The 23,079-nt window shown below is 41.3% G+C and overlaps 1 protein-coding gene across 3 annotated transcripts in view; it reads left to right on the forward strand.

The window, feature by feature from the left end:
* ATP9A (ATPase phospholipid transporting 9A (putative)) overlaps window positions 1–23,079 on the forward strand; it is an 89,037-nt gene that overhangs the window by 40,169 nt on the left and 25,789 nt on the right. For 2 of the 3 annotated variants that reach the window (XM_026652798.2, XM_026652800.2), the window contains exons 10-15: window positions 3,163–3,239; window positions 5,383–5,543; window positions 6,116–6,258; window positions 8,268–8,380; window positions 12,570–12,782; window positions 22,321–22,482. In XM_026652798.2, the coding sequence (XP_026508583.1) occupies window positions 3,163–3,239; window positions 5,383–5,543; window positions 6,116–6,258; window positions 8,268–8,380; window positions 12,570–12,782; window positions 22,321–22,482 (869 nt within the window). The remainder of the gene's footprint in view (window positions 1–3,162; window positions 3,240–5,382; window positions 5,544–6,115; window positions 6,259–8,267; window positions 8,381–12,569; window positions 12,783–22,320; window positions 22,483–23,079) is intronic. The other variant, XM_026652799.2, reaches the window with a different exon arrangement.

A 23,079-nucleotide genomic window follows, 5' to 3' on the forward strand; every position in this document is an offset into this window, starting at 1 on the left:
CACACTTCTGAGTTAAAGCAGAGCTTTGCAGCATGTCCGTCTGCTGCTGCAGTAGGAGTGAGTCTGACTCCACTTGCTGCTGGCTGTCAGATTTGGAGTAGCCTGCCATCTGCTGATTTGAATTAGTGTGCTTGCCACCTTCTGCCATCTGGCTCCAGAGACTTATTTTTAAAGAATGCTTCCCAGGATATTTTTAGTTTGAATTAGTTTTACATCTTAAGTTATTTCGAAATAATATGTTTGCAGCCCTCTGAAACCTTGGTTAGTAATGGGCATGGGAGGAATTAAAGCAAGGTGTTAAAACTGCAGTGGGTTTAGAGCAACTAGAATAATCTGGTTTCTAAGAGGTAGGGCATACACTCACTGTTAGCCCTTTTGAAATGGTTCAGTGTATTACTTATTTCAGCATTAAAATATATTTGCCACCTCCCAGCAGCTCCATCTGTTCCTGCATAGTAGGAATTAGTATGATTCTGTCTCTTCCTGGGAATAGGCAGGCATATGTCTGGTTTAACATTCACAATGTAGTTTTAAAGTTACGTAATACATTTATTTAGTTCCTGTGATTATGCCTAGCTCTGACTGGTCCCAATGACTGTAACAGCCTTTCTCCCACCCTGTGCCTCTCTGTTAATATTGTAAACTGTTCAGGCCAGCGATTGTTTCTTAACATGTGTCTGCACAATGCCTAGCACTATGGGGCCTCTAGAATGCTACCATAATACAGTATTACCAGAATTTTTGCATTGACTTGAATGGAGCAGGATCAAGTCCTATGTCTAGAAGTGGATTCTCCTGTTTGGATGAAACTTCACTGCTCTGCTTATAGCAACTTCATGCAGTTTTGTTTCTCAGAAATACAATTCTGATAAAAGAACTTACAAACGACAGCACTGTCTACAAATTTAATTTTCCAAGGGTTTGATAAAACTTGGTTCTTCTGCCTGTCCAAATCTAGTAAAGACTTTTCAAATGGGTTTTTTTTTTTAAATCAAACCCAATGAATTCAATTTATTGAGCTCTTAATTTAAGAAAGTTATTAGTCCTCCTGACTCTGCTGCTAGCCTTAATTGTCTTCCAGATGTCAGTTATTTTACGAAGAAGAAAAAAAACCCCCCTGATTCACACGCATTCTGGATCTGTCAGTGTGCAAATGGAAAGCTAATTCTTAAAAGATGAGCTGGGGTAGTAGAAAGGAAATGTACCTGGCATCTTTTCCACAGTTGCACAGAAGAAAGATCAAACTTAGCTGTGGAGTTAATCAGGAATATTTATCACTGCAAATATACTGATTCATGACGTGGGTAATTCATCCATGACACTGTAGTAGGAAGGCCATCGAAAGAATATTGGGCTAACTATTGCAGATCAGCTTAGCCTTCTTTATTAGGATGCTCCTGTTATTGAAGTTGCAAAGTTGTGTGTGGTGAATGTCTTATTGCATGCCCTATATATGGAACATGGTGTTGTGATAATCATTCTGTCATCCTTAGTCTGTTACCTTCCACATAGCCCTTAGCACAATGCTCCCCAAACTTTTTACCTTGCACCCCCCCCTTAACCTTTTCCCCCCTTCCCTCCTCCGGAGCCGGCACTGGGAGGGGGGCCAGAGCTCTGGGAGGGGCGGACACCGACAGAGGTAAGGGGGCTGAGGCTGGAGCTATAGCTGCGGGCGGGGCTAGGGATCGAGGCCGGCAGCTGGGGTCCTGGGTGCGAGGCCGGCAGCAAGGGCTGGCAGCTGGGGTCCCAGCCCAGCAGCCAGAGCCAAGGCCAGGAGCGGAGTTGGGTAATGCTCCCGCCCTCCCCCTCCCCGGGGGGGCTGGCCCGGGCCCCAGCTGCGTCCCCCCGAATGTTTTTCTGTGCCCCACAGTTTGGAGACCTCTGCCTTAGCACCACAAAGTAAGTCTTGGACAAGCAGCACATTGAGGGAGACAGCCATATTGGAGTCATGGATTTGCATGAATGTCATCTATGCATCTAACCTGTACAAAATATCTTTAAAAATATAGGCCCTAGCAGCTGTTTATATGCCCTGCACAACTTGTATGTGCAGGTATATGAACGTATGAGAAGATTATCAAGGTGAATATATGTCAATAGGTGCATAACCTTATCATTAAATCATTATTACTTGCCCTGTGAGAGAGGCATAATTCCGCAACCTTTACGAGACAGAAAGAGGAAGCCACCAGGGCTCATGGTCATGTGTCGAACACATTGGATTGCACAGTCCTGTTTCACTGAAATTGCCATCAGGGCTACAGTGACTTCAGACTTGTGAAGTGCACCAGCTAAAGATGCTTGAGGGCTTCCAGGGCCAGAATTAAAACGTAACTGGATACACTTGATCAACATTCTCCCAAAATTATGGAAGCACTAACTGGATATGAGTCCTTGGGGTGTCTGTCCTACTAAGTATTCCATCACCCACAGGAGGTTAGTGCTGGGGCAGGAATGAGCAATGTTGACATGTTGCAAAATGTACTTGCAACACTGACATTCTACAACTAGATAACCACATTGCTGTTTAAATGTTGTATTATATTTCCATTAGCTAGCAGGGTTGGCCACTAGAATGAAGTGGCTGTTTTATGCTTTTTGAGGACAACAGTAAGGCATAAACAGTTTGTGGCCTCCAGAGCCAGCAACCCAAGCAACAGTACAACTATGTGGTGGCGGTGAACTGAAACCCCTGCTTTTCAACTCCTTTGATTGCAACAGGGTGGGAATTCACACCAAGAATTTAAGGGAGGAAAATAGGGAAGGGGCATCTTATCCTTTTAGGCACTATAGTAGAATAATTTATGTTGCGTTACCTAAAGGTTAATTGCACAGATGATGATAATTAGGAGTGCCGTGTCCAGCTTCAGGCATTGGCATTTGTAGGAGGGAGATGGGCTGATTTTTATATGCAGAATCAGTTTTCTCCACCCCTCCAATTTATATCTCAGGTACTTGAATCAGTTGATTTTTTTTTTTTTTTGTGGGTGCTCTCCATGCTTTCTAAAATTAATCTACTAAAAATGTGCCTGCACATTGAGTCTGTGGATAAAATAAACCTTTTAAGAACAAGCATCATCCCAACCATTAAAAAAAAAAAGCACCATTATTTTAACCTGTTCATCCCAGAATAATATACATCATGTTTTTTATTTCATTTAGGCACAGTTGTGGGAGTTGTTCTTTACACAGGGAGGGAACTGCGCAGTGTCATGAACACTTCAAATCCACGAAGTAAGGTACGGCGTTTCGTTGTTGGTGTACAATAGGAGACAGTTGGGCCACTATAGTACAATGGATCTCAACCTGTGGGTTGTGAATTCATTCCCTCTCCTGATGTTTGAGTAAACTGATTTTCTTGCTTCTTAGTAATCAGTCCTCCTCAGACACGAGAAATACTGTAAAATCATTACCCCAGTTCCTGTGGCACCTCCTTTGCAGCACCCATGGACTCCTTATTTCTTCTAAAGCACCATGTGAACCAAGATTATTTATGGAGTGCATCTGACGATAACTAGTTGAGAGAGAGGGTTAGCGTACAATCACAGCATTAAAGAGACTGAGACTCTCTGATCTAGCCCAGTATTCTATTTCTTGCAGATACATACACCCATGGGTGTAGTTTGTGAGGGGGTGGGGGCAGAGGGGTCATTGCTCCCCCTCAAACTGCAAGTCTTGGGCAGGCGGGCAATTGCCCCTCCCCACCACGCTCAGCCCCGTTGGCCTGACTGGAGCTGCCCCTGCAAACTATGCCTATGCGTACACCAGCTGTTTCAGAGAAAAATGAAACATCAATGGGGGCAGCCATGTAAAGGTTCATCATGGAGATTATGTTGAGTTTCTGTCTCTTAGGGCTGGTCTACACTGGGGGGGGGGGGATCGATCCAAGATACGCAACTTCAGCTACGCGAATAGCGTAGCTGAAGTTGAAGTATCTTGGATCGAATTACCTGAGGTCCACATGGCGCGGGATCGACGGCCGCGGCTCCCCCGTCGACTGCGCTACCGCCGCTCGCTCTGGTGGAGTTCCGGAGTCGACGGTGAGCACGTTCAGGGATCGATATATCGCGTCTTAACGAGACGCGATATATCGATCCCGGATAAATCGATTGCTACCCGCCGATACGGCGGGTAGTGAAGACGTACCTTTAAACAGAAAACATCTAACCACGATGTAAACTGGGCAGCATCAGCTGAATTGTGATTGACTTCCAGTGTGCAATTTAGAATACTCCTCATAGGTGGTCTCTTCCTGCCTTACTTTCTCAGCCTGGTCTACGAGTGTTTTTTGTACCAGAATAGCGATGTATGTTAGGGGAATGACTCTTTGTTTATATTGGTACAACCCTAGCGTTCACTCAGTTATAGTGGCTTGGCTTATTGTGCAGCCTTAAGCTCTACCGGTATAAATACATTTATACCAGTGTGACTGCATCCACAGTAGCTTTAACTATAAAGATACAATTGAAATTGTCCACACACAATGTTGTATCGTGTCCCTTAGGTAAGTTTAGTTCTGTGGATGTTAGTGACCAGTTGCTGACAATATGAGGCATCTCAGATCTCTTCACCGAAGTGTTAACAGAGTTGATCACTTCTAAATACCGTTTTTTGAAAAGGCAGTTTACATTCGAACAGGGGTCGGCAACCTTTCAGAAGTGGTGTGCTGAGTCTTCATTTATTCACTCTAATTTAAGGTTTCGCGTGCCAGTAATACATTTTAACGTTTTTAGACGGTCTCTTTCTATAAGTCTATAATATATAACTAAACTATTGTTGTATGTAAAATAAATAAGGTTTTTAAAATGTTTAAGACGCTTCATTTAAAATTAAATTAAAATGCAGAGCTCCCCGGACCGGTGGCGAGGACCCGGGCAGTGTGAGTGCCACTGAAAATCAGCTTGCGTGCCGCCTTTGGCACGAGTGCCATAGGTTGCCTACCCCTGCATTAGAAAGTGGCAGCAGCAGGTGTGTAGCACTCCAGTGCTTGTGATATTGTACCTCCAAAGGCTTGGAAGCATGAAGGTTGAGTTGGGGCAAGTGTTGCTTTGAAATGCAAAACCGTACAGAGATTTAAATGAAGAGAAGAAAATGTGTCTGGTGATGAACAACATCTTGGAACTGTCAGTTGATTTGAAACTAATGCTTAATCTTGCTGTTGCTGTTTTTAGTTTTCTGCGGGTCCCCACCCCCATAGTCTCGAGAGCTCTGTTTCATTTATTGCATTCATTTCTGCACTGGAAATGTATGCATGAATCCCATTAGCTCTTTGGGTGCATGCACACTTCAAGGCATGATGGCAGCTCATGCCAAATATGAGAACACTACATGGATTAATCTCTCGATTTACACTGTAGAAAATATTTTATTTTATTTGCTTAGATTGGACTATTTGACTTGGAAGTGAACTGCCTCACCAAAATCTTGTTCGGAGCCCTTGTGGTGGTCTCGCTTGTCATGGTGGCCCTCCAGCATTTCGCAGGCCGCTGGTATCTTCAGATCATACGATTCCTCCTCCTGTTTTCAAACATCATTCCTATTAGGTAAGCTAATCAATTAACACTTCCCAGCAAAATGTATAGCCTTCTACTCTACCACACTTTAACATACACATCTAGAATTTTACAATATTGGACTTTTTTGTGAGTTCTCCAGAAATGAGGGATTAGAAATGCCTATTGCAGGGACAGCCTTTCTTGCTCTACAGGCTTCCTTGTTTCCCTGAAGAGAGGTGAGCAAAAATGAAGGGGGTGAGAGGAAGAAAGCAAGCCACCACCATTTTTTTTTTTTTAAACCTCTGGTTTTTTTGTTGTTGATCATTTTATCCCTACTTAGATGGTGTGTCCATCTTCCATTCACGGTATATCTTCTTTCCTTAGCAACTTTGAACTTCTCACTGCTGTCACAGGAGCTAATACGTGGTTCTCCCTCAACACCTTTTTGTGCTGCTCAATTCTAATATGGAAGTACCATCCTTTTTATTATAGCACTTTCCTGTGGTAGCTCATGATGTTGTCCAAAAGTTTTATAGCAAATTTATTATCCCATTTCTTTGGGGATATTCTCAGATGATTTTTTTTTTTTTAGCCCTTTTGTTCTTTTTTCCCCAACATAGCTTACGTGTGAACCTGGATATGGGGAAAATAGTCTACAGCTGGATGATCCGTAGGGATTCCAAAATTCCTGGGACAGTGGTTCGATCCAGCACTATTCCAGAGCAGCTCGGAAGGATATCCTATTTACTTACAGACAAAACAGGTATGCAGGTAAATGAGTTATCAGGAGTTTTGATATAGGCAAAAGCGTGAAGAATGTTTTTGGGTAACATTTTCTTTGAATAGTCAAATAAGTTAATATACATTCTCCTTTGATGGGGTAGGAAAATATAACGCGGTGGTCTCCAACCTTTTTACGGGCAAGATCACTTTTTGAATGTAAGTGCAACCCAGGATCTACCCGACCCCTTCCCTGAGGCCCTGCCCCTTCTGCAAAGCCCCACCCACACCTCTCTCCATTGCTCGCTCGCTCGCTCTCCCACACTCTCACTCACTTTCACTGGGCTGGGGCAGGAGGTTGGGGTTCGGGAGGGGGTGCGGGCTCTGGGCTGGGGCTGAGGGGTTTGGAGTGTGGGAGGGAACTCTGGGCTGGGGCAGAGTGTTGGGGTGCAGGAGCGGGTACGGGATGTTGGCTCTGGGAGGGGGCTCTGGGAGGGGGCAGGGGTTTAGGATGCAGGAGGGGGTATGGAGTGCTGGCTCCAGGAGGAGGCTCAGGGTTGGGGTGCAGGCTCCCACCGGGGGGCACTTACCTTGGGCAGCTCCCGGTCAGCGGTGCAGCAGGGCTAAGGCCAACGCTGTTCCCAGAAGGGGCCAATGCGCTCCTCAAGCCCCTGGGGGAGGGCATGTGGCACCACAGACACTGCCCCTCTCCACAGGCACCGCTCCCGCAGCTCCTATTGACCACAGCTCCCCGTTCCTGGCCAATGGGAGCTGCGGGGCCGGTGCCTGCAGAGAGGGGCATCGTGCGGAGACCCCTGCCACCGACCCAGGCCGCAGGGGCATGCTGGCCACTTCCAGGAGCAGCCTGGGGCTGGCGCAGGCAGGGAGCCTGCCTTAGCGGCTGTGTAGCCAGAGATCGCAATCGACTTGGAGAGTCTCCAGGATCGACCAGCTGATCTCAATCGACTGGTTGGTGACCACTGATATAATGTATCTTCTTTTCTAACAGGGATTTTCTTTTAGAAAATGTGATTCAGTACCTTGATTATAAACTATGTTTTGAATCTCCATGTTGTTCTTTCATATAATGGAGCCCTTTCTTAATGAGGGGGTGTGCACATAAGTAGGCAAGAGACAGGGATGATTTTTCACCCCTTATGGTTTATTGTGTGTGTTCCTCACCATCACTCACTTCTGTCAGTCTTCAGCCCCTGTTCTGTGAGCGAGAGGGAATGGAATAACTTACTACTTTTTCTTTTTTTTTAAATACACTTGTTTTCATTTCAGAGGTTGAACAGAAATATACAAAATAAAATTCTGTTAGTTTTCTTTTTCCAGGTTTTCTCCCCAGAATGAAAAAACAAAAAACTTTTTTTTGGCTTGAAACACAATGTTTTGATTTGTGAAATCAAATAGACCTTTTCAAGATGAAACTTTAAATCAACATTTCCAGGTTTTGTGGCCTGTATTTATTTATTTATTTCGGTGAAGAGTTTTGGTGCCTGGAAAATGCATTGTGTGGCGAGCAATAAATTTGCCAAATACATTTTACCCAGCTCCACAGACAACCCTTCTTTAGGAACAGAAACCAGTCACCTGCCATCATTCCAGCTTTTAATGTCACAGAACCTTCATGACTCTGGTCTAGGACAACAAAAGAACTAAGTTAATAGTCAAGGGCCAGGTTCTGGGATGACATCCCAGACCCATTTAAGTCAATGGGTAAACTGAAATTGACTTCAGTGGGGTCAGGATTTCACACCGATACCCTTATCTCATTAAGCAGTAAGTTACTTGGTGAGTAATCTCATTTTAATGGAGCTCCTAGCCAAGTACTCTACCACTCCCTGCAATAATCTACCCACAAGTTACTAAAATTGTTTTTCACTCGCTTGAAGCTGCACTAGTAGCTCATTATAGTAACTAGGTAAACATCTGTGCTCCCATCTCATCCTTTCGCTCTTTGTTGGGAAAAGCAGGGAACAGGGCTTGAATGGAAAATAAGTGTCTGCCAGGGCTTGGACGTCGCCTATAATGCTGCTTCTGTTACAGGAACTCTCACACAGAATGAGATGGTTTTTAAAAGGCTTCACCTTGGGACAGTAGCCTATGGACTGGACTCCATGGATGAAGTGCAGAGCCATATATTTAGTATATATACGCAGGTAAAGTAAAGTCTGATTAATTTAACTCTTTGTTCTCAAAGCAGTGAACAGTTTGACAGGTCATTGGGCTGTTCATAAAGGGATCCTGACTACATAGCTCAAATTTTCAGTAAAACATATAGGCAGCTGCATGATTAATATGTACACCTCTACCTCGATATAATGCTGTCCTCGGGAACCAAAAAATCTTACTGCGTTATAGGTGAAACCGCGTTATATCGAACTTGCTTTGATCCACCGGAGTGCGCACCCCCCCCCCCCGAACACTACTTTACCGCGTTATATCAGAATTCGTGTTATATCGGGTCAGAGGTGTATATATGTATAATTACCAGCCGTGGCTGAAAAAAAATAAGCCTGATATTTCCGAGTTCTATCCAGAGATCACAAGTGAGGCTTAATTTTACTTAGAAATTGCTATCAGCCCCTGGTGGCCAGGGCTCCCCACTGTCAGCCCCGCAGCCAGGGTTCCCCTGCCAACCTGGGAAGTGGGAGGGGGACCCCTCTGCAGCTCACCCCCACCCAACGCAGCCTGGTGAGGGGGAAGAACCTTAAGAGGAGCATAGGTGAGGCTGGAAGGGCTGAACTATGGTCTGGGGCCTGCAGTGGGGCTGAAGTGAGGAGGGAGGGAGGGGGCTGGTGGGATGGGAGGGCTGTATTGATGGTTGGTTCTGAGCAGATGGGGTGAGTGCTGGGAGGTGAACTGAGGACAGTGGGAGTTGATGGGGGCTGTGGGACTGAACTGAGCGGGAGTTGAATTGAGGGGGTTGGGTTGGGACAGAACTGATGAGGGACTGGAGGACAGGATTAATTGCTGAGCAGGAGAGGGGCAGATATGGGGATGAGAGCTCCTGCAGCAGGGGCCAAAATCACCTTGTCCAGTACATGTGGGAGTAGACAACACTAATTGTCACATACACACCCTGGGGATGGGCAGGGCAAGTTCAAAAATCAAGAGACTGACCTAAAAAGCACAATACAATCTCTTTAAAAGAGCTCATGAATTTTGGGCCAAGCTCATGATTTTGGGGGGCCTGACTCATGCTTTTTGATCTCTTGACGTTGGTAATACTGCATACAGTACAGTATTAGACGTTTCCTGGGAATGTTTATGGTCCAAACCAAATATCCACTTTTCAAAACTGGCTACAACTTGGAAAGTTCTTCCACAGCATTCGGTATCTTTTCAAAATTGTCTAAAATCATAGTTCAGGCTGATATAATATTAATTTGTACTTTTGAAACTTGGCCAGTTGGTCTCAACTTTAAATACCAAAAATCTCCATGTAAATCACATGAGTAAGTACAGTATTTAACTTACAAAGCAAGGCCATTCTACATAAACACCTGTCAGGGATGGTCTGATAATACTTTGTCCTGCCATGAGTGTAGGGGACTGGACTAGATGACCTCTCGAGGTCCCTTCAGTCCTATGATTCCATGATAATGGGAGATTTTCCCTTAGCATTCCTTTTCTATGGTAGTGAACAATCTGGATCTTCTTTGTTTATATGCTTGCACTCTTTTGGTTCAATTTTGTATAACAAATAGACATCTTATGAACTATCAGGGTGAGAAAACTACATTTCCTGACTCGTGCTATGGCTTGTAATTTCCTTTGTCATTCTCATAAATTGGGTAAACCTATCAAAGAACCCTAGCAGTCACTCTGCAACTTCCTGTGAAGTAAAAGTAATGACCACAGCTGTGCCTACATATATCATGAAGGGCACATCCAAAAATATCAGCACCAATCCATGAAGTATGAACACGTATCCTGTTGTCCTAGATTTGGGATTCATAATTCATTACAATCCTTTACAAATAAAAACAAATCCTCTTTGCAATAGAATGCTTTGAGCCTTCAATTATTATTTGAAATTTGTTTCCATTTTAGTTTTTCTTGTCTCCTTTAAAGGGAAATGGTCCAGTAAAAATCAGACTTAAAAAGAGCTTCCTTACCTAAGACAAGTGAAAGAACTTTTTTTTTTTTTTAATTAAGAACAAATTTTTTTTTTTAAATCCAATCTTAGTGAAATGCAAAAGGTCGGTCGCTTTAACTTTTTGGTACATGTCTAAGTGTTATGCTCCTGTGACTGCATTGCACATATTGCAGTAGAGTGTTTAAATTAAATGAAAACACTATTCAATAAGAATTAAAATATTTAACAGGTTTCAGAGTGGTAGCCATGTTAGTCTGTATCAGCAAAAACAATGAGGCGTCCCTGTGGCACCTTAGAGACTATCAAATTTATTGGGGCATAAGCTTTCGTGGGCTAAAACCCATTTGATGAAGTGGGTTTTAGCCCACAAAAGCTTATGCCCAAATAAATTTGTTAGTCTCTAAGGTGCCACAAGGACTCATTAAAATAACTAACTTCACTCTTTATGCTAATGAGGGGCTTGATAATTTTAAAAAATCCATCTGGAAGTCAAGAGAATTTCTCATATGAAACGTGTCTTACCTCTTTCCTGAAAACAAGATGAATTTCTGCTGCACTAGCCTGGCAGGTTATTACACTTGAAAAAATGGTTAACCCTTAGGAAGTCATCAGTAGTTAATGTTTTAGGTTGCCTTTTAACACTGTTTAAATTAATAATAATTTAGTTATCAGTAAACCATTTTTCTGATTTTTAAAATTTGCTCTTTACAAGCAGCTTTCTCTCCAACCATTAGATGCTCCTACAGCTAGAAATTGTTTTGCAGTGGCTTATTAATTATCAGAAGTCTCTGTCTTTAGTTACTGCTCTTTTCCTCATTTGTAAAATGTGACCCTGCAGATTCAGTCAATAGAATTTGGCAACAGATAGGTGGGTCATTGTACAATGATGTCTTGCACACCTGGCATTCTCAGACACCTCAGAAACTTTGTGTGCATATTAGTAGATGTGGCTTTCAACTCCTGGCTGCCTTAGCCACCTACCTGTCTTTTGTTCTTTGGCTTTCAGAGCCATTTTGGCATCTGATCTCTGTCAGAAATTGAGAGCTGCTAGTCAGTCTGAACTGCCAGATACTTCCTGTCTATAAACATTTCTCTGTGATCAGGCTACACCTGTTCAGGCACCATCTCAGTCTGAGAGGTGAAGAAACTCGACTAGGGGTAAATTACTTCCTAAAGTATCCAGTATTAGTCAAGACAGGATACTAGAGTTAACGGATGAATGGTTGGGTACAGTATGTGACTCTAAATGTGGTTGAACCAAGGACTTCACTATTCCTATTGATTTTATGTGGAAGGCACACTAATATCAGGGTGATGGATAGCAGTTTAAAACCCACAGATAGATTTTAAATTTATTAGAGACTCAAATTTTGAAGAGAGCATTTAATTGTACAAAATTTGTGTGCTAAACTTGTGTGCTGAACTTCCCATAAATCTTATAATATATATGTTCTTATAGTTTAAAAATTGAGATACTTTATAATTAGAAGCATTTGCTAGTAATGATTCATTTAAATTGTAGTTCTTTATTGCTCTTATTTTTACCATGCTATGCCCTTTGACCTGGAAGTGAAACTTTTGTCCTCTTGACATTAAAGGTTAACAGAACAGGAAACTGGATCACTATGTCTCCCCTCTGTGACCAGCATAATTTAGTAATTGTATAATTACCTGAGGAGTCTGATTCTGATACTAAAAATAGTATTAAAAATTAAATGAACTTAATTTAAGTTTCTCATTCCATGTGAGCCCATCTGTTTTCTGTTTTCAGCAATCATGTGTTCATGCATATGAAAGCCAATTCATTCTCAAGCATAAAAGCCACTAGCCTTTTGTTGAGCAAAATGTGGTTTCAATGGAACACACAATCTGGTGATTTTGGGGGAACATTTTCATCCACTAAGCTTGTGTAGTGATTTGGTGGATCTGCAACAAATTACCCTTTTCATCCAAGCTGTGCTGAAAACTCTTGGACAAATATCTTAGGGAGTTATTTTTTCATTTCACCTATAGTTAAGTAAATCTAACTTCATTTAGCTGCACATAACTGGGAAGTGGTCTCAGTTATTCCCATGATAGCACATACAAAGAAGATGCCCCAGTCAAAAACATATCCCAAGTTACTGGAAGCATGAGTCCATGCAAATAGTATGTGTATGGTTATAACAGAAGTAAGATCCTTAATGATATTCGATTATTCCTGCTTTTCAAAACTGTCTACACTTTCTTTTCTCCTTTCTCGTTAGCAGTCACAAGACCCACCTGCTTTAAAAGGCCCCACCCTTGCCACCAAAGTACGTAAAACCATGAGTAGCCGTGTTCACGAGGCTGTGAAAGCGATTGCCCTCTGCCACAACGTGACACCAGTGTATGAATCTAATGGCGTGACAGATCAGGCTGAAGCTGAGAGACATTATGAAGACTCCTGCAGGGTGTACCAGGCTTCCAGTCCTGACGAGGTGAGATTTCCTTTTTTCTCCACCCTCTTCTCCCTCACCTCCATGTTTTTAAAGGCTTGAAATAGACAATTTCTGAAGAAAAAGCATAATCAAATCTCTTTTCTGTAGGAATGAATAGGGAAATAATGAAAGTGCTACATGTCAAACAATAAATATTTTACAAGTGGAACAAACCCTCCCTCTTTGCATATATGTTAAACCAATTTTATGTATATTTAGCAAGGAGAACCACAGCTCATCTTTAATTTAAGGCAAGGCTATTCTAGTCAAGTCAAGGGGTCAGATTGTCTATGCAGTTATGGGACAAAGGGAGCATAAACTGACCACAAATGCCCAACAGAGAATTCTTTTGTCACAGGGGAACTCGCTGCTGGTGCAAAGGGCCAGATCTGGCAAGGATGCCTGCAGTCCCCCACCTCTATGGGTATGTCTAAACTGCAGTAAAAGACCCAAAGCTGGCCCAGGTCAACTGACTCAAGCTCGAGTTATGGAGCTATAGAAGTAGAGTGTAGACATTTGGGCATGGACTGGAGCCCAGGCTCTGAGACCCAGAAAGTGGGGGAAGGTCTCGGAGGCCATGCTCCAGTCTGAGCCTGAACTTTACACTGCTATTTTCAGCCCCACAGCCCAATCCCCCCCGAGCCCAAATCAGCTGACATGGATTCTGAGACTTGGTGCTGCAGGTTTTTTATCGCAGTGTATCTTATGTGACAGAAGCAGGGAGGGGACTGTGTCAGAACAGAGCTCTGCTGTGCTAATCCTCCACTGGCGTATGGTCCAGTAAGGGCCTGTGACGGGATCCACTCACTACTCCAGCATCTCTTCATGGCCAATATGGGAATTAGCTCTGGTAGCCAGTGTGCCTTGCTCTAGAAGTGCTCAGCCCATCATCTCTTTTGCTTTTGGACCCATGTCCCTCCAAGGACCGCAATGTCCTCTTCAGTGACAAAGGCCTCTGGCCATGCCACACTTGATGCTTCCCCCTTCCCGGGGACGTCTCTGTAGTCCCTGTCCAGCCACTTCTCTCAGTGGTGACCACAGTCTACTGTTTAGTCACTTCCTCAGTGGCAAGTCGGGGGCACCTGGGCCCTCCCACTACCCTTAAATATTTATATTTTGTGTATGAGTAATACTTATTGGATATATATTTTACTGCAACTAAACTAAAACAGTATTGTACAAATTCTAAATTATTCAGTGCTAATTATGGTTTCTTAACAGTTTGTTTGAATAATTACACTTGCCCATATCTGCTAAAAGACTGAAAAATTGAAATTTTTTTTAGAAATTCCATTGATGATGTGTAGATCTTTGGCAGTATTTGAAGGGGATTTTTTCTTATTGCTTTATATAAACAGTTTTTCACTTTTAACATTATAAGACTAGCTAGGTTTCCTAAAGGTGGTGTTAAAGGTGAGGAGCTGTTCATATAAGAAATTGTTTTAAATCCTTCAAATAGCCAGAGTTCTAAGATTATTCTAGTAAGGTACAACCTCAAAAGCTTGTGGTGATGACTTGCCCTACATTGCACATACTTTTAAAATATTTCCTATGATTACTCACTCAAATAGACCATGATCTCCTTTCAAGAGGACAAAAGGTTTCCTAGCCCCCAGTATAGGATCATTTTAAGCACATTCTTTTGTAAACAAAATTCTTGTGCTCATGGTGACAAAAGGGTATTTCTGTCTTCATGGTGCTTGGTGTGAACAGGCACTGTGCAAATGCTGCTTCCAAACCATACTTTTGTTCTGTATTTTGCTTACCTGGGTTTCTCCTTAAAGTGTTGCTCCCGCCAATAAAGCAGTTTTACAGAAGTAGGTGCCTTTGCATTGAAATGGGATCTGAACAATTTCCAGATGTTAATTTTTGTGGTCAGTATTTGAGGCTGTTTCTTAGTGAATTTATTGGCTATTTACATTCATAGCCTCTGTTGCTTTACCTACATGCCCGTAAAGTCTCAGTGAAGTTTGACATATTTCCAATTGTAATTGTAACTCCTGCTTTAAATTTTTTTTGCAACTAATATGGCTGTAATACATAGTATTTTTATATTGTAACTTTATAACTAATCTCTCTGAAATTATACTTTGTCTACATTGTTTTCCTTGCAATGTTTTGAACAGTGAATTGCAAGTGGTTTCAGAAATTAAATATGCTTTACCACACTGAAGACGTCTTGTCTGTAGGTCTCAAGAGTACAAATATCAGTCAAACATCTACTGTGTGTCTCACAATAGGTGGTACTAAATGTGAAACCAGTGCTAGTTAAACCGTTCAGGAAAGTGTGATCCTGTTAAATAGCATTCATGGATTCCTAGAGGGAAAGTCTTTAACAGGCATCTATAGCCTACCTTTGAAATTCTATATCAATAAAATATTAGCATGTCAGGAGAGGTCAGTTTATGAAATGAGTACAAAAACTTGTATTCTTCTTACTTTTGAACAGTGAGGGTAATTTCTACCAGTTGGAATAGGATTAATTTCCTGTAACAGAAAGCAGGATTTCCTAAATTTGTTTCCTGTGCATATTCCCAGTTAGAAGTCTTGAAGTATCTTTATTCAGATATCAGTTACAGCCTTGGGGCTCTTTGATTGTGTCAGTTGTAGCCATACAGTAACTAACAGGGGAAATGAAATAGATATAATCTGATCAGAGATAAGCGTGCTTGGGATTCTTGGGCAAACAATCTTTAACCCTGACAGCACTCCACAGCTTCCAGGACATGAAAGAGTGGGCTCCAATTGATTACTGCCATTGTCTGTGTTCCTAGGCAATCTAGTTGGGGACATTTGAAGAGCAACTAATAACAAGGATCAATTTGTCTCTCTTTAAAATGAAATTTGTTAATCAATATCCATTTCAGAGATGGCTTGAGTAATTTAATGACTAGCCAGAGGGCGAAGTTTAGGGAGATGGTATATAGAGTTGCATTAGCAATTTTGACTCTCAGTGCAGAGAAATATATCTAACCTAGTATAGGCACACAGAGCCAATATCCAGAGATTCCTAGAATGTAGTAATGAAGGTTTATTGCTATTTTGGTTGCTGTTCAGCACTGAGCGTGGAGGACTCTCTTGCTATGTTTCTCTCAGTGGTCTGAGGGTTCTCTGAAATCGGTTTTACTTTTGCTTGCTTTATATATAAATCCTCTCCTCCCCCCCCCCCCCCCCACACACACTTAATTTCCCACCCACACTTATTTTCCAACTCAGGTGCTTCTCTCAGACAGAATGACTGTGACTTGGAACACACATAACTGTCAGTTTAAATAGCACAGTGTATGACCGCTTCCCATCTTTGATTACTCTAAAAATGCACCCCTATATCCAGTAAAACTGGGTGCCCAAAATCTGCATCAGTGAAGGCCATGTTGATGTTGACACTATTATTTATTTGCTAGTTGCTGTGTAAGCCTATTAATTTTAATATTTTCAATTACAGCTAGTCAGCAAACTTCAAAAGTTTCAGTGAAAAACGGTTTTTGCGCAGAGGCAGGAATTCTGCAGCTTTTGGAGGTTGGAAAGTGTTGGTTTAAAAGCCAGTGCCATTTCCCTTCCCCTGGAGTTGAGTACTGAAGGCCCAAGGTAGAGTTAAGGAGGGACAGAGGAGTTGATCTGGGACCTGAAGGTGGGCGGAGACAGCAGCAGGAGGGAGGATCTGCTTCTTTCTTGTGCAGGCTTCTTCTGGGTCTTAGTGTCCCCAGGATTGTGTTGCACTCTGCACCACCTCGTGAGGCTTGTAAGGTCTGCACTCAGCTAATTTTTCATTTACCTTATATTCAGTTTTACATATTAACCTAAGTGTTAACTTTTTTGGAAATTTAAATGCTTGTTGTTCTGAGATCTACCTTAAATGGCAGACCAAGAAAGAAAGGGGCTATTTGGAGGCAGAAAAAAAAAGTTAGCATACCTCAATAGTGGTACAACATATGGAAAATCGATACCTACTTCTCTGTAGTTTTTTAGTTTCCAGGAGATGCTGATATTAAATATGTGTAACTGAATTAGTGTGTTAAGTGCAGGAGTAAAAGGATTCCTCCGTCTCTACTGGAGGTGCTGCAGAATTAAACCATCTGCAAAGCTCATAGGGAAATGATTCATGAATTGACTAAGGATTTTTTCCTTGCAGTTGCAGATATTATTAGATTTTTAAGGTCAGAAGACCACCATGATCATCTAGTCTGACCTCCTTATAACACAGATTATAGAAACCCACCCAGTAATTTCTGCATTAAGTCCATAACTTTGTTTTGAGCTATAGCATATCTTTCATAAAGATATCAGTTTTGATTTAAAGACTTCATTTGATGGAGAATTCACCATGTCCTGAGGTATGTCCTAGTGGTTAACTACTTGCTCTGTTTCAAGTGGTTTGTTTTAACTGCATTTTTTCTAGACTGAATTTGTCTAGCTTCAGTTTCTAACCATTGGATTGCTTTATGCCTTTTTTCTGCTAGAGATATGTATTTGTTAAATGGGTACAACTTGGCTTTTGAGCAGATAGAACAGTGGAAGCATTTAGTTCCTTTTCCTGATAGTGAAAATTACTACTGGAGAAAATGTTCTGCCCCATTCCTAGAGGAATAGTTTGCAATGTATGGGGAATCCTAGCAATCAGGAAATTTCTGGCCATGAAGTACACTTAAGTTGATTTATCACTGGGGATATTTATTTTAGCCTATATTGAGGGAGCCAAATAGATATTTCTCCATTCCTTCCATAAGAGACTTACAATATTCTGAAGGTGTATCTTGTTGTATTGGCAACCCAGCCATTGGTTTATTTAATTTTAATGGTGGAGTCCAAGATAACCTTGTTTATTATATCAGTTCTTTTTATGGAATCAGTTATTGTAAATGTCCTGGTAAATCACATATGGATTTTGTATGTTGTGGGGTTTGTAACTCTCTTTATTTATTACTCATGGTAATTACTTTTCATTTTATGTAACATATGAAAACTTCAGTGATATTATATTAGGGCGTGGGTGGAAGTGAAGGGTTTAAAAAACAAACCAAGGCCTCTAAGGTACAAAATCTATTATTCTCTTCTGATCAATAAGACACAAGCAAATTAATGGGTTTCAATACTTCTGACTAGCTGATTCCCTGTCATTCTGGTCCTCTTCTTCTTAACCCATCTGCTTGTTGCACTCTTTCCTTAGCAGCCCCGACGAAGCTTTTGTCCCCTATGAAAATTTTTTTAGAAAGCATTTTTTTACCTCACTGCATGATGTTGACAGTCTAGAGTGAGTGGCGGAGACAGACCACCTCTTTCCTTTTTTCACAGTCCAACTACTGTGCTGTAACATTTTTCATCTAGTCCCAGTCTCCTGCATGAGAAAATCCAGGTATTTTAATAATTATTTTTCCATAAGACTCTTACTTGGCTGTGAAGGGAACAAGGAGGTTTGTGCCTTCAGACAACTGCAGATTTCAAACATGTGGACAAATAAGCATGAAGTGTTCTTTTCGGTCTGTGAGATTTCAGAGAGTGATACTAGTGTAACATCTCCCTGTGGAGGCTGGATAGAGAGACATCAGGTCAGGGAACGGAGGTTAGAAACTTTTAATAAATAACATAAATTGAACATTTATATATTTCTGTATTAACCAGAGCAATAGAAGCCTGAGATCAAGTTCTGATCCAGAGAACTGTTAAGAATGAGGACAATAGAAGAGCTTCTAACTAGCTTCCTTAATGCTTTAAGGATGTTTTCAAGACTAGATGGGGAACAGAGAAGCATGAAACCCAGGCCCAGATCTTCAGAAGTATGTAGGCACCTAACTCCCATTGACTTCACTAAGAGTTAGGCACCTAAATTCCTTTCGAGAATCTGGGCCTCAGTTTCCATTCAATGGCAATTGGGTGCCTATCTTTTGAAAATCTCCCCATAAAAATATTTTCATCATTGTTGTACAGAAGTTTTCGGGCAAACCAGTTCTTAGTCTTGGGAGACTCTCCTGCTTCCCTTTTCCCCCCAAAAGAAAACCATATAATTTAGTAGAAGCAAACCTAGCAGGATTAGTTTCATTAATTAAAAAGCTGGGGGATTAGTAGGAGGGGCAGAGAATTCTGTAGGGAACTAGCAGGAAAGCAAAATAAAGCATGTTGTCTTCTCTGTCTTGACTTCCATAATAATGCAATAAAAACTGGCCTTCTGTATATTCAAGTACCCTAAAACAAGAGATTACGTTAAAAAAAGCCATCTATAAAGGTGTGTTCTACTGGCCTTTTCTCCCATAAGAAAAAATGCGTTTAAGCCTCCAGCCAGCTGGGTATTAGGATGCTGATTAGTCTAGATATTCTGAGGACAATATAATTTGGCGGTTGCTGATGTTGAACCACGCTAGCACCAACTTATCAGAAACTAATACAAGAGCCATGTTGGTTGGTTGTTTTTCATGTGAATTTTCTTGCTATCTTCTGAGCAGCATTTTTCTTTCTTTCTTTTTTTTTTTACAAATAGTTTGAAGGAACAGGGGAACTGAAACTACCATGTTCTAAGGGTCGATTCTCCCATTAATTGATGTTGGTTTGTGTTTCTAGAAGATAAATGAATTCCTAGGTGTTCTGATGGAGGTGCTCTGGCTTATCCTAGCCTCACTCAATATATGAATGGAGAATTCTAAGGGAAATTCTGTTCTCGAGGTGCTTTAATTGTTAGAAATGTTTGTATTGGAAGCTTACAGGTGTGAAAGTAGGAGAGATCAGATCTCTTTCTAGCTGTTGCAGAATTGGATTTCAAAGGAGTTTTATAATGGCTCCTGGAAATGCCCAGAAGAAATGGGCATTCATACTAGGTTGAACATTTTCAAAGATTAAATAAATGCTGAGATTTTTTTTTAACAGTTAAATAATTTTCCTCTCCAAATACCACATTGTGGTTCCAAATCCATTGAAAGAATTCTGTTCAGTAAAAAAAAGCAATCTAACTAATGATGTATGGCCTAATTCTGCCATACATCCTCATGCTGTGTGTAGAACCGTAGTCTGTGAGCAGTCCCTACTGAAATATCTATGCAGGGTACTGCCCAGCAGGAATTAAGGTGACCCTTTTAATAAGCTCTCATTTCAGCTGCAGTGTTAGTGATTTAAATCTGAACCAGTATTGGGTTTTGTGCATTTAGTTGGACTATGCTTTTTGTCTGAAAAATAGAAAATGATGGTGACACAGAGTAAAGAAGTGAGATAGAGCAAAAACTGGAAGGTGTCTTAATGCAAATATTCTGTATGGATAAACTCTGAATTAGCCCTCCAAGGTTTCAATTATTGCAGTCCTGAGGGGGAGCAGTTCCTTTAATTTGAATCCCGTAAACAGTAGTATATGAAATGTCGAACACAAGAAGCAGTATTTTAAGCATGTTATTTCCCTCAAGTCTGCAGGCCTGGGTTTTAGGGTAAATGAAGGTTTAGTCACCCACTTTGCAGTAAGTTGTTTTTGTTGTTGTTGTTGTTTTCTTTCTTCAGTACATTGTAATCACATGAGGAAGATGAGTAAGCTACTACACAGATTCTAAAGAGGCTTTTAGCAACATGGAGTCTGTATGAGAGACCTAGAGCCAGGCTGTCTAAATCCTAAAAATAGTCAAAAAGCTTTAGATTGAGGGAGAACCTGCCACGGAGAGTCACACCAATAGTTCTGGGCTTGAAATACCTTATTAGATTGAGGTCCTAATGGCCTATTGAAGTCAGTTGAATCTTTGGATGAGGCCCTATGTGCTGTAGCATGTTAGGAACACTAGGTTTAAATGAGGGTGCTGTCTCTTCCTCTTAATGTGTGCCCACAGCTTCCAGTGCGGGTTAAATAAGTTACTTCCAGTTGAGAGGCTAGCTCCATGGCTTAAGTATTTGATGTGTGGTAGGTATTTTTTCATGAACTTCCTTGGAAGACATAACTCCTTTTGTAGTGAACGGAATACTTTGTCCTAGCGCTTGCATTCACTAAATAGACTTGTGACGAAAGAGATGAAATGTCAGGAATAATTATGGTTATAGAAGTGATTTCTCTAATGAAGGGAAAAGATTATTAGTAAATAAGTCTCCACAAAACTGATCTTAATTCCACTCAGCTTCTCAACAAGATAATGGCTATAAGACAAGACAGGTAAAGGCTTTTTATGTGCATTTCTTTAGACATGTCACTCTTAATGGATGTCTATAAAAATAGATGAGAATCCACTGACACTTGGGTTTTGTTTTTATTTACTTAGGAGCCAGTGTAGAGTGACTGGATACAGCAAGCTTTCTTCTCAGAGATTTATATACACTGTTGAGTCTAAATCTTTCCTTGCTGAAAAAACCTGGGATGTGCAGTGAATATAAGTGCCCAGATTGCAAGCATTAAAATGAATTAGTCAGATTCTCTGCTGATGTAACTACCTTGTAGTAAACGGAGTTACACAAGCAGAGAACTTGGCCTGATATTTGCATCAGAGGTAGGGTTGCCAACTCTGACTGAAGCTATTCCGGGAGATTTCCCCCCTCCCCCCACCCCCAACATGACGTAATGTAATTTTGTTAAAATATCCTATTAAAATCTCCCGGATTGCTTTCAGTAGTCACCAGGAGATCAATGCCGATTCCGGGGGACTCCAGGCCCATCCTGGAGGGTTGGCAACTTTAGTCAGAGGTGGGACTGAGTTTTAGAGTTGGATACAGATTTAGCCCAACATTTGTCTGGGGGAGCTGGAGGTGTTTTCACTGGGGATGGGGAGGGAAGGGCAGTTCCTAGTGTGTGCAGTGTTTCCATTTGAAACTTATCCTGATCAGATTTAAATAACCTATTACTAGCTGTGCTGACTCGGTGCAGTTGTCTCAAGAGAATGTCACGCTGCAAGAGACTGAAACTCTCCTTTGTCCTTGGATCTTTAGAACTCTCCTCTGCTCAGGTTTGTTTACAACAGTAGTCACGTCCCTTGACGTTGTAGCCGAATGCCCAGTGCACAATAAAGCCACATAAACGCACTGACTGGATCTGTTTCATTGACTTCCTTTTACTTTCCAGTTTTCAGTGGCTTTCATTATGGGCTCAATTCTGCTCCCACTAACCCCAGTGGTGCAGGATCACGTCCTGTTTCATCACTTTGGGTTAGTGGCATATTGACAACTTAGACCTTCATTGCTTTAATATCCTCTGCTTGTCTTAAACCCACATTTGAATGGGGGCAGTCATGTACTGTGTGTTTCCACCGCCAACTTTTTTTTTTTTTTTTTTTTTTAAACATCATCTGGCTGGCTCAGAACAGAGTGTAGTACATGTCATGTATTATTGGACATTAGTAAGTCCTTCCAGGGACTGAGTAATTAATATTGTCAATGGGCAGGAATGGCCGCAGGAAATAACACTAAAGGGCCATTTGTTCACATTACATGGCCAAGGTAGAAAAACTGATCCATTTTACAGTGACGTTAATGACTGAGTAACTTTTTCTTCAGTTAACCCACTGTCCCTTCCCCTCTGGTGTTCATTTACATGACCTCTGAACCACAAAGCTCAGCAGTCTATCTGACCTGTGACCTTTCTTGTATTTAGGTGGCCCTGGTACAGTGGACTGAAAGTGTAGGCTTAACACTGGTTGGCAGAGATCAATCCTCCATGCAGCTGAGGACACCTGGTGGTCAGATACTAAACTTCACCATCCTCCAGATCTTTCCATTTACTTATGAAAGTAAACGTATGGGAATCATCGTTAGGGTAAGTTGCTTTTCATGTTTCTTTTCATCTTCATGTAACTCTTGCAAAACACTGACTGAATAAGCAAGTACAGTCTGTTTGATATCAGCAACATTGTTCTTCGTGGGAGAGTGTTACATTATCTCAGATACCAGAAACTGAAATATTTTTATACGTTGAAGTACTGTCCTTCCATCCCCCAGAACTGATAAGTAAAGTGTATTTTCTTTCAACACAAACTCCAAAGGCCTGTGACAGTCCTTAGCCCATAGACAGTAGGAAAATAATGGTAGCCACTGTTGAAAGTAACAGCAAAAAAGCATAAACCCCAATTCAGGAATCACCAGTAAATAGATGCAGATTTACCCCTCAACTACAGCTAAATCAGGAGTTCTAATGACTCATAACAGATCAACTACAATATAGTAGAGGTGCTACTGAAAGTCAAATATATACTTTAAGAAGGTACTTTCTAGTTTGCTTCTCATTAAGAAGTAAACTGTCAAATAATCATGCTGGGATTATATTGTTTATACAATGTATATTAAACTGTAAAATAAACCAAGAAATGGGGCAATAATTAACAAATTACTGTGTGATTTCCTTTCTTTGTTCTGT

The sequence above is a fragment of the Terrapene carolina genome, unplaced genomic scaffold (genome assembly GCF_002925995.2).
Source record: "Terrapene carolina triunguis isolate 2854851 unplaced genomic scaffold, T_m_triunguis-2.0 Scaffold130, whole genome shotgun sequence".
In the NCBI taxonomy this organism is placed as follows: domain Eukaryota; kingdom Metazoa; phylum Chordata; order Testudines; family Emydidae; genus Terrapene; species Terrapene triunguis.